General features: G+C 39.4%; 2 protein-coding genes and 1 long non-coding RNA gene across 7 annotated transcripts in view; all 3 read left to right on the top strand.

Annotated features, from left to right (window-relative positions):
* Positions 1-176: 176 nt before the first annotated feature.
* On the top strand, positions 177-6,392 carry LOC111865573. Of its 2 annotated transcripts, none has more exons than XR_002842991.2 (3): positions 177-1,824; positions 3,378-3,582; positions 4,399-6,392. It is a non-coding gene; the product is annotated as an uncharacterized LOC111865573 (long non-coding RNA). The 2 variants fall into 2 exon arrangements; XR_002842992.1 differs by lacking the exon at positions 177-1,824 and adding an exon at positions 1,838-1,964.
* Positions 6,393-7,895: 1,503 nt separating this feature from the next.
* On the top strand, positions 7,896-12,966 carry LOC111865572 (protein mono-ADP-ribosyltransferase PARP12). 4 transcript variants are annotated; one of them, XM_023853724.2, is made up of 3 exons: positions 8,251-8,400; positions 8,468-8,640; positions 11,472-12,966. In XM_023853724.2, the coding sequence occupies exon 3, from the start codon at positions 11,494-11,496 to the stop codon at positions 12,457-12,459; it is 966 nt and encodes a 321-aa protein (XP_023709492.1). In that variant the 5' UTR covers positions 8,251-8,400; positions 8,468-8,640; positions 11,472-11,493; the 3' UTR covers positions 12,460-12,966. The 4 variants fall into 4 exon arrangements, with proteins under 4 accessions (XP_023709493.1, XP_023709490.1, XP_023709491.1 ...); XM_023853725.2 differs by lacking the exons at positions 8,251-8,400; positions 8,468-8,640 and adding an exon at positions 7,896-8,045; XM_023853722.1 differs by lacking the exons at positions 8,251-8,400; positions 8,468-8,640 and adding an exon at positions 8,054-8,229.
* Positions 12,967-14,465: 1,499 nt separating this feature from the next.
* LOC111865548 (aarF domain-containing protein kinase 1) overlaps positions 14,466-16,729 on the top strand; it is a 39,035-nt gene continuing 36,771 nt past the window's right edge. The window contains exon 1 of the mRNA XM_023853682.2: positions 14,466-14,941. The gene's annotated coding sequence lies outside the window, so the exon portion shown is untranslated. The remainder of the gene's footprint in view (positions 14,942-16,729) is intronic.

Raw genomic sequence — 16,729 nt, 5'->3', positions numbered from 1 at the left:
CTTATTGAAACTCTCTCTGCATGGTGCTCACAGAGTGTATCTGTGTGTTTCATGTGGTTCTCACAATAAACAGCATTTGTTTACCTAAACAACATTAAGCGGTTGGCCTTAATGTGTTTGCTGTGAGGTACGAACTGCATATTTATATACTATTTAGAAGAACTGCTGCACAAGCCTGCACTCACAGAAAACCTCTGTCTATCTTGTATAACGGTTACTTAGTACAGTGCAGTGAAAAGAGGGAGGACACAGTTCGTAGTGATCTGGACGCCATGACAGTGCGTATATACTCGTGCTGAAACTAAGGTACAACAAACTTAGCGCCACTTCTAAGCACGTACATGTCTAGAGAGAACAAAAATCTTGGTCATGGATCTCAAGGAGACTGAAGCCAGCAATGACTGTGCTGGCGAAGGCTAGCAGGAATTTAACCATCCGATCGATCAGCCTTTAAAGAGTTCGAAGTATAAATATAGTGATTACAAATAAACTCGGTATATTGAATTTAAATAAGAGAATTCAAAATAATGGACTTAATTTCATTCATCATGTTGAAAGAACTGAACCTGAACTCATTCCAAAACAGTTAATGGACCATACACGCAGAGGAACAAGATCCACTGGACTCCCGAAGTTGAGCTGCAAGGATCAATCTATGTTACAGTTGAAGAGAGTGGATCCAAAGTTTCAGACTATGATGCTGATGACGACCAAGCTGATGATACTTCAGCATTTGTATAGGGTTCGGTGTTTCTGTGGTGAAGATGCATGTTGTGGTCTTCTTAGTTACGTCATCGTGTAATCTCTGTAGGTCGGTACCAACGCTTCGGAAAAAAAATATATTTCCTCCCTTTTCAGGAGGGTACTTCTACCAGAACGGAGGCTGAAGTTTGTTCCTCCGGCACGATGTTCCCACTCACCATATTTCCTCCATTTTGAGGGCTGAAGTGACTCCTACTCTGAAGATGTGGGCAGTCTGATAAGACTACAATATCAGTTTTAATGTTCAGTTTAGAGAGTTTTAAGACAGACTCTTATTTTGTGTGACACGTGGAGTCATACAAACCGGTGCGACATGATTTCAACATGTAGCTTGATTGCAATAAATATTTAAGGCATGTATGAAGTTTGTTTTGACGGAGCAGTGTTTTCTTGAGCTTGTTCCAATTAATGGAACTCAATAATGGATCAATGTTGCAAACCCAAGATAAAATGGCTGCTCCTTGGCAACGCTGTGACAGTCGCCGACATTTTGTGCTTTTGGACTAATATCACAGTACAAAGATGATTGTAATGTGCGTGCGCGCGTGTGTGTGTGAGCTTTCACATTTCTATTTAACTTAATTTGCTGACAAAATGTGGTTGCGATTTCATTGTATGTGCATTAAGTAAGTCTCAATTATTGCAGTGTTTTTGCACTAATCCATATAAACATAGAAACGGCGTTCTCAGTCAAGATGAAATTAAAAGTTTGGAAATTCTTGACTACCTGAGCAACAGTTGGCTTCTCTAAATGGGTTGCGCACCATGGAGTGAGTACCTCACTTTGCACGTCCATGTTTTATTGGGGCCGCATTCAAACCCATACCAAATCGCATTCCACGTGTATGCTTCGGGTTGTACGTGGTATGAGTGGCTGCGGCGGCTGCAGTAGGGGAGTCCTAGTGGGCCTGCACGATGGGCGATCCGCGATTGGTTGATGCTAAGGAGAGTCGCAAGCCCAGACGGCGCAGACAAGAGTTGCTCGAGATGTGAATAGATAGAGAGTATACGTCATCGCAGTTGGTGTTTGGTGTTTTTGAGGTCTTGTTAGCCGAAGTTAAGGTGAGAAGTAATTCTGATACCCGCATTTGGTAGACGTAGTTCGTTGAAACATCGAATGTGAACAAGGGGGGGGGGTGATTTTTTACTCGTAATTAATGACTTGTTGCCTGAGTAGACGTAAATGAAGCACATGTGACAAGGTATAAGTTATTTTGATATTCATTTTGCTGTTGTATGTTGTTTATTCGTGAAGTAACCATTTAAGTATTTATGGTGTATTCCGTTCCTAATCAGATAATGCTATTTCGTCATATATTGCGGTCATAAATCAACTTATGGTTATGTAATGTATCCGGCACCACAACAAGGGAAATTGTATTACAGTTAAAATTAGTACTGTTACATTAATTGAATTTTATTCTTTGCCGCTACGTGTTTCGTCCTTCCAGAGACCGCCATCAGGCAGTGTATATAATGAGATGAAGTTAATTGAAATCGCAATATGGATACATACTGTGGTGCAACGCGTCTGTATTATGAAAGTGGTAGAATTTTGTGCCTTGTATTATGACGAGAAATTACAATATAGAAGAGTATTGGAAAAATTAGAATATACAAGAATTTGTAATTTAAAATAGTAGTGGAGGTAATTAAAAGATGTATATTACGAATGCGAAATTTTATAATACGAATAAAAGTTAAATATTACGCGTCAAAAAATAAGTAAAAATATTAAGTATTAAAAAATATTAAAATAACATGGAGGATATGTATATAATTCCTGCTATGGAGTTGAAGGTTTCCGTGTGGGGTAGATCATGTGAACCCACGCTGGTTTTAGCCTCATGATGTGGAAGTTACTTGCCCAGATATGAGTTGTGTTTAATGTATTAAGGATCTGCGTGCTGCTTCAGTCAGTAAATTTGTTTGTAAATTATGTTTTGGATATAGGTTTTGATGATGATCGTAGTATGTAGGTGCGTTAAGCACAATAGACCACTGTATCTCGCGGCGCAAGGGCCGAGGAGGCTACCCCTCATAACATTCATGTAGGTGCGTTCTATTTGTATGGGCGTTGTGTTTGTCTTCGCTTAATTCACCATCTTTAAGGTGATACCAAATATTAGTGCGCGTGTGTGCAGGAGCTATACCTCCACTCCACCACAAGACTGATGGAGCTATACCTCCACTCCCCCATGTTTTCATGACATCGTACTGAATTACGCACAGGGTTAACGTTACCGTTCAAAAATCCGGAAGTGAGCGGCGGTGCTTTATTGTCGCACCCCACTCCACCCAGATCGATTCAGCAAAATCCGTTTTCGGAGATCAAACGCAGTTGCGTAAAGGCGCGTAGGAGTACGTAAAATTGCCCCCACCCCGCAGTCGGGGAGGGGAGTTGCATCCGTTCTGCGGTGGTATCACTCACGGCAAATTGCAGCCGCGGCGCGCACTTGATTGTACGCACTGTATATTCGTGTTAACTCTATGTAAATTCTGCATGAAACATTTTTCGATATTTGTTTCAAGAATGTTTTTAGGCCACGCTGTGTTGGGATCGGTGACGTATTACGCACATACGCATGTACATACATATACATATGTACTTACAGATCGTAATGGATTCGTCACTGGCAAGAGATGTATTGTCCAGACACAAGCCACCCTCGTGGAGCAATAAGGTGCCTCGTAGGGAAGTGCTTCAAGAATTGACGAATTACAGCCCAGAATTTATTTCTGCTAAGAATAAAATAAAACCGATTGTCAGACATGTAGATGTGTGTAATGTGTTCAGGGTTGAGAACCCATATCTTTTTGGTGAGTATACTACTGAAGTCAGTAGCAGCTTCTGAAAACCACGCAGTAGATAAGATAACGGGTGCCGTGGTTTAATTGTAAGGGTAGAAATATGTGAGTACACAGAATTTGTGCGATGTTTCAAGAGCGTGGCCAAGGCGATGATACAAGTAATGATAATAGCAACTTAGCAGCATTGCAGTGTAATAATGCAGACAAGTAATGGTGGTAGTGACAGTTACGTAAACTCTACATGTACCACCTGCTCTAATATTCAGATAACGTTTTCTGCCTTGCAGTGTGTGTGTGGATTTATACGCTTCTCAGAATAAATGGCTACCATTGCCCTGTACAGCATTTGATAATAGGCATTGTTATGGGTATCGAGTTTGTCTTTTGCACAGTAGGAACTGAAGTTTAAAATAGTACATTTATATGAAATATTTGGAGGCCCTGCCCAACTTTCCCCCTAATAAACTACACGGAGCTGAGCCCTACTTGAGAAGTCGCCAGTTTGTGCAGCTGCTCGAGAACTTACCAATAATTTGTGGAACCAGAAGGTTCATTACCGTGTTCACAAGAGCCCTTCACTCGTCCCGGTTCTGAGCCAGATAGATCCCATCTCTCTAACAGCGAGACTTAATTACGGCTCCACCTTTCTTACTCGTGCACAAAAAAAAAATTTTTTTTAAGAGTTCGGTTTGTTCTACGTGGGTTAATTACGGGGTTTTTACGTGAACGAATTGCAGTTATACATAACTGAAGTATTGCTTTTAAATAATTTTATTCTTTGCGAGACGTACTAACCTCCCTTACGTTAACTATTTTACTGTTTAGGCTCTTACCTGCTCAAGAAAGAAGAGTATATAAAGCGGTATGGGAGTTGCAGAGAGCTGGAACTATTCCATGCCACCGACATTGCTAATGTACTGTCTATAACCACGGATAATCTGGATTGGCGTCGAAGTGTACGCACGAAGTTTGGAGGGGGCGTCAGTTTTTCTCCATGTCCAAATTACGCAAACACCTACTGCAATCGAAGCTGTAGTTCATCCATACGTGCCATGATTATTGCGCAGGTACTGGTTTGCAGAACTTGTGCTGGGTATGGCGGAATGGAATTACCCCCACGTACTGCAGATACGAGCACAGGCAACGGTGGAAAAGTCTATGTTAAATACAATGACAATGAGTTTTACCCACAATATGTGGCATATTATAGGGGGAACTGTCTGTAGACTCCGTTTGGATAACTTTTTAATGCGGCGCTTTCCAATTTTCCACTGTTTTGAAAAAAGAAAGGGGGAGGAGGAATATTCCAGTTTTGAAAAAAGAAGGGGGGGGGGAAGTGTGGGTATAAATCAGTCAAACTTTGTTACTTTGTAGCCGGTAGTTATTTTCCAGCTCACTCTGAGAATTGTTTGGACGCACACACTCATATACGAGCATGTAAACACTATATAAATATACTCCTATATGTATATAAATAAATATAAAGGTTCTGTGCTTAAGTAATGAAGCACTACACAACAAAGGTTTGCATGACCTCTGCATTAGTTTTAAGTGAGTGGGTAGTTCTAACGCCCAGGCCGATTTTCAACAGGGGAAGGAGCCCGTGGTACCCATTGGATAGAATAATTATGTTTGTAGAATGATGTTCTCTCTCTCTAGTGAATATTAGTTTGACAAGAGTTTAAGAGGTATAAAACGTTTGTTAGGATTGCGAAAAAGATTTGGAAGATGTTGAAATAGTTTTCTACTGTTGGGTGACATTACAAGAAAGCTCCAACCTCAATTTTCAGATATACGATACCTATCCAGTTTGATTCAAATGCCTGGATGTGGTAACTTTGTATTTTTCATTTGAACATACTTAACCTATTAAGTGTGGATCACAGTATTGTGTGTAGAAATATTTTTAGGAAATAGAGCTTAAAAAATTAACCACTATTTGACTGAGAAGTATTTAAATTGTTGTGTGGGTTGTTATGCCATGTAGTTAGCAGACATGTACCCACCTACCACACTGCACATCATCTCATCATGTAATCTTGTATTAATATTCCTGCCACAACCTGCATGTTTTTATATATAGTATAATGACAATACATAAATTCCAATTGGCGAGTCATTTCAGAAATAGTATCTACAAAATATTCACAGTAACTTTCGGATTTGGATGTGGTGTATAACCTGTTTATTTTAGTAACACATTGCCTCATGTTTGAAATGACTGATCTTGATTTTAGTAACACACACACACACACACACACACATATATATATATATATATATAGTTGCTTTATGTCGTGAATTTTCACTTTGATATTGCCTTCTTTGTGTTTGATATGTCTGATTTTGATACATGTCTAATGTGACTGTGTACCTGAAATGAGACTTATGCATACAAATACAAATAAATAAATAAATCTATCTGTGTGTATTGATATGTCTGATTTTGATACATGTCTAATGTGGCTGTATACTTGAATGAGACTTGTGCGTACAAATACAAAGAAATAAATAAATCAGTGTGTATTGATATGTCTGATCTTGATACATGTCTAATGTGACTGTGTACCTGAAATGAGACTTATGCATACAAATACAAATAAATAAATAAATAAATCTATCTGTGTGTATTGATATGTCTGATTTTGATACATGTCTAATGTGGCTGTATACTTGAATGAGACTTGTGCGTACAAATACAAAGAAATAAATAAATCAGTGTGTATTGATATGTCTGATCTTGATACATGTCTAATGTGACTGTGTACCTGAAATGAGACTTATGCATACAAATACAAATAAATAAATAAATAAATCTATCTGTGTGTATTGATATGTCTGATTTTGATACATGTCTAATGTGGCTGTATACTTGAATGAGACTTGTGCGTACAAATACAAAGAAATAAATAAATCAGTGTGTATTGATATGTCTGATCTTGATACATGTCTAATGTGACTGTGTACCTGAAATGAGAAATATGCATACAAATACAAATAAATAAATAAATAAATCTATCTGTGTGTATTGATATGTCTGATTTTGATACATGTCTAATGTGACTGTATACTTGAATGAGACTTGTGCGTACAAATGCAAAGAAATAAATAAATCAGTGTGTATTGATATGCTCAGAAGAAAAGCATGTGTAATCTGGTTGTTCATGATCCATAATCTAAATACTGGTTACAAAGTTGATTAAGAATTTATACATCAGAAATGCAGTAGGTCCAGGCTGCCAAGAGTTTGTGAGGCTATATACAGATCATAAGATTTACTAATTCATGGATGTTCCAGAATTTTCCACGTGTATGATGATGCTGAGATTCCAGGATTCAGAGGTTGTTAATTTGGCTGTGTTGTCATGATATTTAAAAGAGATGATATTTGTTAAAGAGAAATTGGTTTTAAGATGCTTTCACAATTTGCTTGGCTTAGATGATTTTCCTTTTGGTGGAATATGCATATGTTGGAAGTTGATTGAAATATGAAAGCATGGTGAGTGGCCTGCCTGGTTTCCCTCAAGGCATTATCTCAGCCATAATCCTTTGCTGTTTCAGAGAATCTGATGTTTGTAGAATGCAGCTAAATTGTACGAGTTTTTGAGTTTTAGTTGTAGGGATAACATTAAAGAACCATTGAGAACTCTTAGAATAGATGATATTGGGAGAAAACTTTGTACATTTCAGATGCAGAAGCAGGGGTGTTTTGTTTTGTCTGCCAGCTTTAGGTTTGTCCGTTACGTGAATTAGGTTGACAAGTTTGAAGGTGATCTGGATCAAGCCCGAATAACTTTAGACTTTGATGTTCTGAGTAGTTGCTGGGTTGTGAAATATTTGAATTTACCGATTCAAAATTTTTACATTTATAACGGCAAGCAGCGCTCCGGTCCACGTGAAGCGCAGAGGTGTAAAGTCTTGAAGCATAAATACGAAGAGACCATGTATAATCTTAAATGCATGTAGAATTGGTGGCTAATTTAGTTAAATATGGACGTACCTGTTCACATGGTATTATTTAAGTTTTAATTTCCATCTTAAATAACCAAGGAAGTGTGTACTAGTTCAAGAACTGCGCGGCATAACAATAACGTAATTACAGTGCAAAGGGAAGCAGTATTCAAAACAGCAATGCCAAAGTTGGCTACCCTGTAGGTAAAATTCCATTACAGTGTTGTCAAAGCTAGTGATTAAATTGTTAGAAGATGCTTTGTGCGACGTTCCCAAGTTTAATATTAACTGAAAAACAAGTATAGTTAATTATTATTTATATGTATAAGGCAAGAATTAATTAATTAAGCGTCACTGCACAAAGACATTGGGAATGGAAGTATATAAATCTTTAATCTCTGCAGTGAATGACGGACGAATTGTCAGTGTCAACGCCATTCCTCTTAACCTGCAGAGAAACTGCTATGACGCGTGTTGTATAGGAAGCAGGGTGCACTTCAGAGCCGGTCTCCACGCAGTTGGTAAGGTATCTTCCACAGGAAGCGCAATAGTGCGTCTTGATGCATGGCAACGCTGCCGCACAACTTTGTATGTCGTGCTGTGTAGAACACAATAGTGATGAGTCAAGTAGCAGAGTTACGTGTTCAGTCTGCTGGAGAATTGTAAGAAAAGTGTTGATAGCAGGAGGCACTTAACCAGACGCAGGCAAGTACAACATGAATCGGCATTTTGATTATATACATGTTTTATCAAGGACTACAAATTGTATGTATACGTAGACTCTGGCGCCAATTGTTACGTAGTGTTGAGAAGGCTCCGAAATGGCGGAGTGTGAGTAACTAAGAAAGCTGGTAGATGGCAGTGACTGTTTTGCAGGTGACCAACGTGAAAGTGGAGTGTGAGTAACTAAGAAAGCTGGTAGATGGCAGTGACTGTTTCGCAGGTGACCCACGTGAAAGTGGGACGCGAAACTTCTAAGACAGCTGTTAGGTGGGAGTAACATTTTACTCGCAGAGTACTATAAAAAAGAAAGTCCGTGCACACAACGATAGCGATAAAGGTGTATGGGGACTGGAGGTGTAGCACCACTATTTTTGACTTCGTCAGTAGATTGAAGTAAGTGGTCAGCGTTATGCCCTCGCCGCTTTAGACCCGAGGAGAAGCAGTCCTCTATACCCACTGGATAAACTGGGTGGGACTCGGGTCGGGGCCGGTCTGGGCGCTGACAAATAGTTTCCTGACTTTTAAAATAATTTTGTTTTTATAGCCCATTATTCATGGATGATAAGAGCTGTGATGGGGCTACAAGGAACTGCACAAGGTAGTCTGTTACATTGGAAATGGAGGCTGAAATAATTAAACTTGTCGGTGATAGAAGTTAGTGATACAGTAAAACCTGTCTTAAACGGAATCTCAAGGGACAAGAAAAAATTCCCCTGAAGCCAGCTTTCCGTTTGATCAAGGTATACTATAATAACTAAACCAGGACATCAACGTATTTGAGACAAAACAAAACAACATGCTCATTAATTTATTCACACTATAATCATTGAACACATGCAAACATTACACTGAACAGGAAAAAATTGCAGTACTCATTTTTTATAATTTTACTAGAAGTCCGGCAGAGTTTTTTTTTTTTTTGCACGCAGTTTACCCTCTTGGCTGCCTGACTTTCCACAAACACTTTAGCTTGAGAAATTAGAGTAAGCATGTCTGAATTATTCCGTTGCACGGCAAACTCCTGCAGTACCTTTAAGCAACTTCATTCATGCAATGTTGTAAGTTCTGCTGGTCATTCTCATTTTCTACACTAGGAGTAACTTCTACTGTAGAAAATCCGGAGTAACTTCTACCGTAGAAAATCCTGCTTTTTTGAAACACTTTGTCACAGTTTCTGGTAACAACTTCTTTACTGCTTGACTTATCCAAATAACCGCATCTAGAACCGAGACAGTTCTTGCAATTTCAGAGGCGGATGATGTAGAATCTATATTGACAAGCAAGGATTGCATTAATAATTTACGATAGTAGACCTTAACATTCAGAATGATGCCCTGATCCACTGGTTGAGAAACACTAGTGGTGTTTGGAGGGAACCAAGCAAGTCGCACGTTGGAAAGTTCGATATGGGGGTGGCATGTTGCGTTATCCAAGAACAACAAAACATGCCGCTTTTGCATTTTCATTCTACCATTGAAGGCCGTTAACCATTCCTCCATGATCTGTGACGTCATTCATGCCTTTTTGTTGGATCTCCATTCGACGGGAAGTTTCTTATGTCAATGTTTCGGAAGCATCGTGGCTTTGCTGGCTTGCCAATAACTAAGGTTTACTCCATTTCACGTGACATAAAACCACATAGAAAAACAGTCAATCTTTCTTTGCACAATTTTCCTCCCAAATATTTTTCACCTTTCAGACATAGCGATTTATTCGGAAGCGCGTGGAAGAACAGTCCAGTGTTATCACCGTTCGCTATGTTTTCAGGTTCATATCCCTCGATTATGGATGGCAATTTAGCTTCCCATTCCTCAATGGTCTCACTATTTACATCACTTGATTCACCACAAAGTTCATTAAAAACTATCCGATGTCTTTTGCGAAAACTCTCCAACCATCCGTTAGATGCTTTGAAGTCAGTCTTCCCCATTTTTCAGCGACTTTTTTTAGCATATTCCTGTACCATAGGACCCGACAACCGGTGATTTTTCGCCCTCACACTGACAAACCGCTATCACACTATTTCATTAACGTCTTCGTTCGCAGTTTTCTTAAGTTCTCCTTTTACTTTTCCATTAGCACAAGTTTCCCACCGCTTCAAAATTTTCGTTTTCTTCTTTGGAATCTCATACACTTGAGTTTTACCGACGTTAAACATCTTCACGATTTGCTTAACAGACAATTTATCTCGCTCACTCTCATGAATCTCTTTTAGTCTTGTGTTAAGATCAAGCACAACTCTTGTCTTTGTAGCCACGATGAGAACTGCTAGACTAAAGTAAAACTGTAGGCCTAGGGCCCTTACTGAATACAATTTCCAGAAGGGGAAAACAATTCTGCTGAATCTCAGTGCAGGTAGTGCAGTACCGTTAGAAGCTTATTTTAAAGAGTTGGGGAAAACAAAATTCTGTAGAATGTATAGGATGCCTAAAATTATCCAAACGATGCATTCCGGAAGACTGGAAATTTTCCGTATAAAGGCTTATTTTGACTTCGTTGTCCGCGTTAGACAGTTTCCGTTTAATCCAGGTTATTTAACATCTTTTTCAGCCCCAAAGTCAAGGGATGTGAAAATATTTCGGTTTAAGACAGATTTCCTTTTAATAATGGGTCTGTTTAAGGCAGGTTTTACTGTACTTAGCACAAGCTTTACTTTTTATGCATCAACTTTGGCTGTTATTCCCAACGCTAGATCCAAGATTCATGAGATAGTAAAGAGAACTACGAGGTTGTTATCTACAGTGATACGAAAACTTTATGGGCTCATTGCTGAAAATGGAAAAGTTTTCATTGTTTGGAAGTATCAAAATTCGCGCTGCGTACACGTGTGCTTAAGGGAGATTCTTTAAAATTACGACACATCTTTCATTTCAAGCAATAAAATTTGTGGTCTCTCTCGCATTTGGTTCGTTCGGGGACATACCCCGGAATTATTATAACATTGCGCCTATGGGATATAGCGGTTTGCATTACGAACTGTTTTCCAAGAACGTAACTATTCGTAAAAGCGGAGACTGGCTGTAGTGAGAGAGACGCACGAAATAGGTAATATCATTCATTAGAGAGTTTTGTTCATTGACAACTCAAAAATTGTCATTCGAGTACCTTTAACCATGTGCTTACGCTGTCATCATCTTTGTACAGAATATGCCGATATCCGGTGTGTCTTGACGAATAAAATTAACTTAAATTTTGTTTCTGTTCAGCCCTAATTTATATTTCAGGAGTTGCCCCCGTCTATTCAAAATGGATGCTTACAAGCCAAGTTGCTCGAACTGGCGTTCACCTTCCTCGCAGCAGTATTTGTCGTCGAGCAGTGAAGACGATGACGGCTATGATGCACATGATTACGATGAAGAAGAAGAAGAAGAGGAATATGACGAAGAGACGGGGTGGGAAGGAGAGGAATACGACGAGGAAGAGGGGTGTGAAGAATGGGAGGACTACGACGAGGAAGAGGGGTGTGAAGAAGAAGAGGAATATGACGAAGAGGAGGGGTGCGAAGGAGAGGACTACGACGAGGAAGAAGGGTGTGAAGAAGAAGAGGAATACGACGGAGAAGATGAGTACTGGGATGATGATGATGAATACGACGAGGAAGAAGAATTGTGTTATGAAGAGGAGGAAGAACCTTATCAAGTTTCTGTTGCACACAGCCACAAGCCTTCAACTTGGATGGACATGCCCTTAGATAAGGAAGTGGAGCTTGTTCAGCTACCCACAAACAGCCCGGAATATTTGAAAGTAAAAAGTAAAGTTCATTCGACTCTACCAGTGCATATAGACAGAATTGTGAGGATACAGAACCCCTATATCTGGGGTTGCTACACGTTAAAGAAAAATGAATATGAACATCGTCTTGGGTCCGCAGTTAAGGAGCTGGAATTATTCCACGCAACGGCACAAAGCAATGTCGACTCCATCGCTGCTAATAATCTAGATTGGAGACGTACGAAGCGTGCAAAATTTGGAAAGGGGGTGAGCTTCTCACCTCGAGCGCATTATGCCAACAAATATTGCAATTATAATGCTGGAACCGAACGAGCCCTCATACTTACCAGGGTTCTCGTAGGAAAGTGCCATAAGGGGAAGTACTGGATGAAATCCCCGAAAGAAGGGTATGACACGACAATAGGGAATTCAAAGTCTGTGTATGTGAAATATGAAGACAACGAATTCTATCCCGAGTACGTGGCATATTACAGACAGTAGGACACAGGAGTTCGTATCTCAAGATAACGTGTGCCCGGCACGTGACTTTCACGTGAGCGAGCCTCTTACGCAGGAGCGTATATACACTATTAGTACAGGCCCGGATCAAGACAGGAATGCCGAACAGGTCTGCGGGAAATTGATATTAAGTGTTTTAAACAGAATTCAGGGATACCAGTTAATTGCGTAGGATAAAATATATTATTTGTTGATTATGAAGTTTTTTCCCAGATTCAAAGGGTTCAATTATATTTTTTTAAACGGAAATAATTAATCATATAGTATGCACTATATATTTGTTTTTATATGCCTGTCAAATACAATAATCAAAATAACTCCCACTCTGTCGTGTCAACTGAGTTTGTATTGGATTAAATAATAAAAACTCAGTTGACAAGACAGAGTGGAAGTGAGTTATGTTGATTGTTGTGTTTGCTGAGCTCTTCTTGAGGAGCCGCCAGTTGTGCAGCTACTCTTCCCAGCATTTTATGGAACCCGAAGGTTCATTGTCGTGTTCACAAGAGCCCTCCACCGGTCCCTATCCTGAGCCAGATCAATCCAATCCACACCATCCCATCCTATCTCTCTAAGATCCATTTTTATTTTGTCCACCCACCTACGCCATGGTCATGCCAGTGTTCTCTTTCCTTCTAGCTTTCCCACCAATATCTTATATGCATTCCTCGTCTCCCACATTCGTGCTACATGCCCTGCCCTCCTCGACTTGATAATTCTAATTATACTTGGAGAAGAGTACAAGTTATGAAGTTCCTCACTATGCAGTTATCTCCAACCTCATGTCACTTCATCCCTCTTCGGTCCAAATATTCTCAATACCCTGTTCTCAAACACCCTCAGTCTATGTTCCTCCCTTAATGTTAGAGACCAAGTTTCACACTCATACAGAACCACAGGCAAAATTATAGTTTTGTATATTCTAATTTTTATGTTTTTGGACAGCACACAAGTGTCATGATTTTGCCCTGAATTTTGGTGACAAGACAGAAACATATACTTAGTTATTTATGTGTTTACTTCTAGACCAACCTCTTTACTTGCGTCAATTACAGTTTGTGTGTTTTTCTTTATGGTATCTATATTATCACCCAGTAGATTCACATCATCGGCATAGACCAACAGCTGATGTGTCCCGTTTAATTTCAGTCCCACTTGGTTTCCTTTGACCTTCCTAATGGCATATTCTAAAGCAAAGTTGAAAAGGAGTGGCGATAAAGCATCTCCTTGTTTTAGACCATTCTGGATAGGAAATTTATCAGACAAATGTTTACGGACCTCACTATACGTTTCGTTTAAACACATTTTAATCAGCCGAACTAGTTTCATGGGTATCCCAAGCTCTATCAGAATATTGTACAATAGTTCCCTCCTAACTGAATCACAAGCTGTTGTGTTTGAACACAACAGGTATACAAGGTATACAAGAACACATACGAGTATACAGAGTGTTTCACGACTTTAGGGCATAACTGCAGGAGGTGATTTGCTAGGTCTTTGTGATCAAAAAAGTTCATATAAACATGTGTCCGATTTTGGACGGTTACGGAGTTATGACCGTTTTAAACTCAATAGAAGGTAACGATTACTGACAATAAACGGAACAAAATAATAAACCAGCATAATACATGATACATTTAAAGTATGAATGTATAGTCAACTTCATGAAATTACCTTTAATTTGAATTTATTGGTGCTTAAAGCTGATTTTCGAAAATGCCACTGCCGGCCGCAACACAGGCTACCGCTCGGTTGTGAATCGCGCCGGACACACCAACCCTCCCCACCTTAGGTACATGTCAAGTGTCGAGATAACGAGAACGCTCTGTAGCTGGCTACAGACAGCGACCCGCCAGCTGACAGACGCGGTTCACACGAGGGCGTGTACGGGAATGAAAAAACGGTCGTAACCGTCCAAAATCGGACACATGTTTATATGAACTTTTTTGATCACAAAGACCTAGGAAATCACCTCCTGCAGTTATGCCCTTAAGTCGTGAAACACCCTGTATATACACAGTGATAAAAACACAACAGGATGCAATTAAATATGTGGCATTATACTCTGACGTACCTCCGGTTTTCCTCTTGCGGTGCTGCTCAGGTCACAGGCCTAATTATAATGATTGAGTTCGACTGGCAGACTGTAAGGAATGTGTATTGGGTTGGCATGTGCCATTCCGTTCGAACCATCGTAATCCTATAACGTAAGGACTGTGGGAGCCGGGATAGCTCAGTAGGCACAAGGGCATGAGCGAGCATTAGACTGTCGTTGCAGTTGACACTCTACCCGTGTCTAGGCAGCGCCTCAGTCAGATTTGTAGGTGGAGATATGCCGTTTCCTGCCCAGTAAGCGGTCACGTGTGTGTGTGGGAGTTCCCGCTTATCAGAACCAGAGAGGAAGGTGATAACGAGAGTTGCCAGCAGAGCAGTTGCGTAATTCACCGTAGGAGTTGAACTTCTGAAGGTACTGAAAATGTTTGCGTATGTAATTATTAAGTAGGCTTAATATTAGCTACATTTGTGCAACACGAACTGTAGATTAAGTTTTTCGTTATATTGAAGTCACGAAATAAGGAACTGCTTATTTCGCGTTTAACACGCTGCCAGACCAATATATGTATGAATTGTGTCTACCGTTAACACAACAAATACTTAGTTTAATTTCGATCTTTATTACTGCTACGTGTTTAGGTCGTACAAGACCATCATCAGGCAGTTAAAACACAAGAATACGTATAGTCATTGAAACACAGATATTGATTTTGAATTGTTTCATTTTGGTCCGTTACACTGTTATACATAAAATCAATACAAAGTCCGTCGAGTGTAACAATGTTTTTTAGGTCACTTCTTTCTCACTCTTGCCTTACATGTTTCGGTTTTAGTAAAACCATCTTCAGAGGCACATGGTACTAACAAGAAAACACTGGCGTTGTTTAACTGTACACAGTATATATGCTGTGTGGGCACTGCTACAAATGTCGATGTGTAAAAGCACAACACTAGCTTGGAGTACTGAATGCACGTACAGAATGCACGTTCAACTTTCGCATTCCATCCGAAGTTGCCCTCGCGTTAAAACATCACTATTAAAATATTTAAAAATATTTAAAAGTTTAAGTTGGGAGATCTCCCAACATCGGGATAAATTAAGAAGCAGCCTAACATTTTTATATTTTACTTCAAAAGTCTTAAACTTTTAAATATTTTTAAATATTTTAATAGTGATGTTTTAACGCGAGGGCAACTTCGGATGGAATGCGAAAGTTGAACGTGCATTCAATACTCCAAGCTAGTGTTGTGCTTTTACACATCGACATTTGTAGCAGTGCCCACACAGCATATATTCTGTGTACAGTTAAACAACGCCACTGTTTTCATGTTAGTACCATGTGCCTCTGAAGATGGTTTTACTAAAACCGAAACATGTAAGGCAAGAGTGAGAAAGAAGTGACCTAAAAACATTGTTACACTCGACGGACTTTGTATTGATTTTACAGATATTGATCATGATCGGTCCAACGCGTCGTATTAAATACTAACACAAAACCTTTGCCTCAGATTGGTGTTATATTTGAAGTAGCAAATACATAATTAAGACAAAAGATAGATATAAGGGTATACTTTATATCAAAGTGTTTAATATATTATTAAAACATTACATTAAAAATGTTAAAAAATATATTAAAGGATTTTTATGGTAGATTAAGAATGTGTATGCCAAATTAAGTATTTAGGTTTCACTGCTACAGTGTAGAAAATGGGCATGTATGTTGTGTAGACAATTACATCGAACCACCGCACAGTGCAGAATACGCCGAACTCGTATACACCCAGACAAGAAACACATACGCCATATTGCATGATTGTAAGATACATATCGTGGGAATAGCATACCAAATACGCACATACTAACTCGTACATCATGGAAACTGTTCTTTGGACTTCACAACCGTGCTTACTGCGTAGAAGCTTCTACAACAAAAAGCTACACAACATAAGTTGTATTATTTAGAATTGAAGGTGTAACAATTGATGGAGTTTTGTTTTTCAGATTTCGGTAGGACATAACATACTATAGGAAGAAGGTGCACGTGAGATGGAGCAAAAATCATATTCCTGCAAATGCCGACAGCATAATGAAACAGTGCACGAAATGCGTACAAAGCCCATAACCCCATGCGAAACGCACAAGTTTTGCGTGACATCGGTATGGGGGAACACCCTTACGAACCTTTGTTTGATGGTCATT

The sequence above is a fragment of the Cryptotermes secundus genome, unplaced genomic scaffold (assembly GCF_002891405.2).
Source record: "Cryptotermes secundus unplaced genomic scaffold, Csec_1.0 scaffold836, whole genome shotgun sequence".
Classification (NCBI taxonomy): Eukaryota; Metazoa; Arthropoda; class Insecta; order Blattodea; family Kalotermitidae; genus Cryptotermes; species Cryptotermes secundus.
Note: the sequence above shows the minus strand (reverse complement) of the source record. Positions and strands in the feature narration are given on the sequence as shown.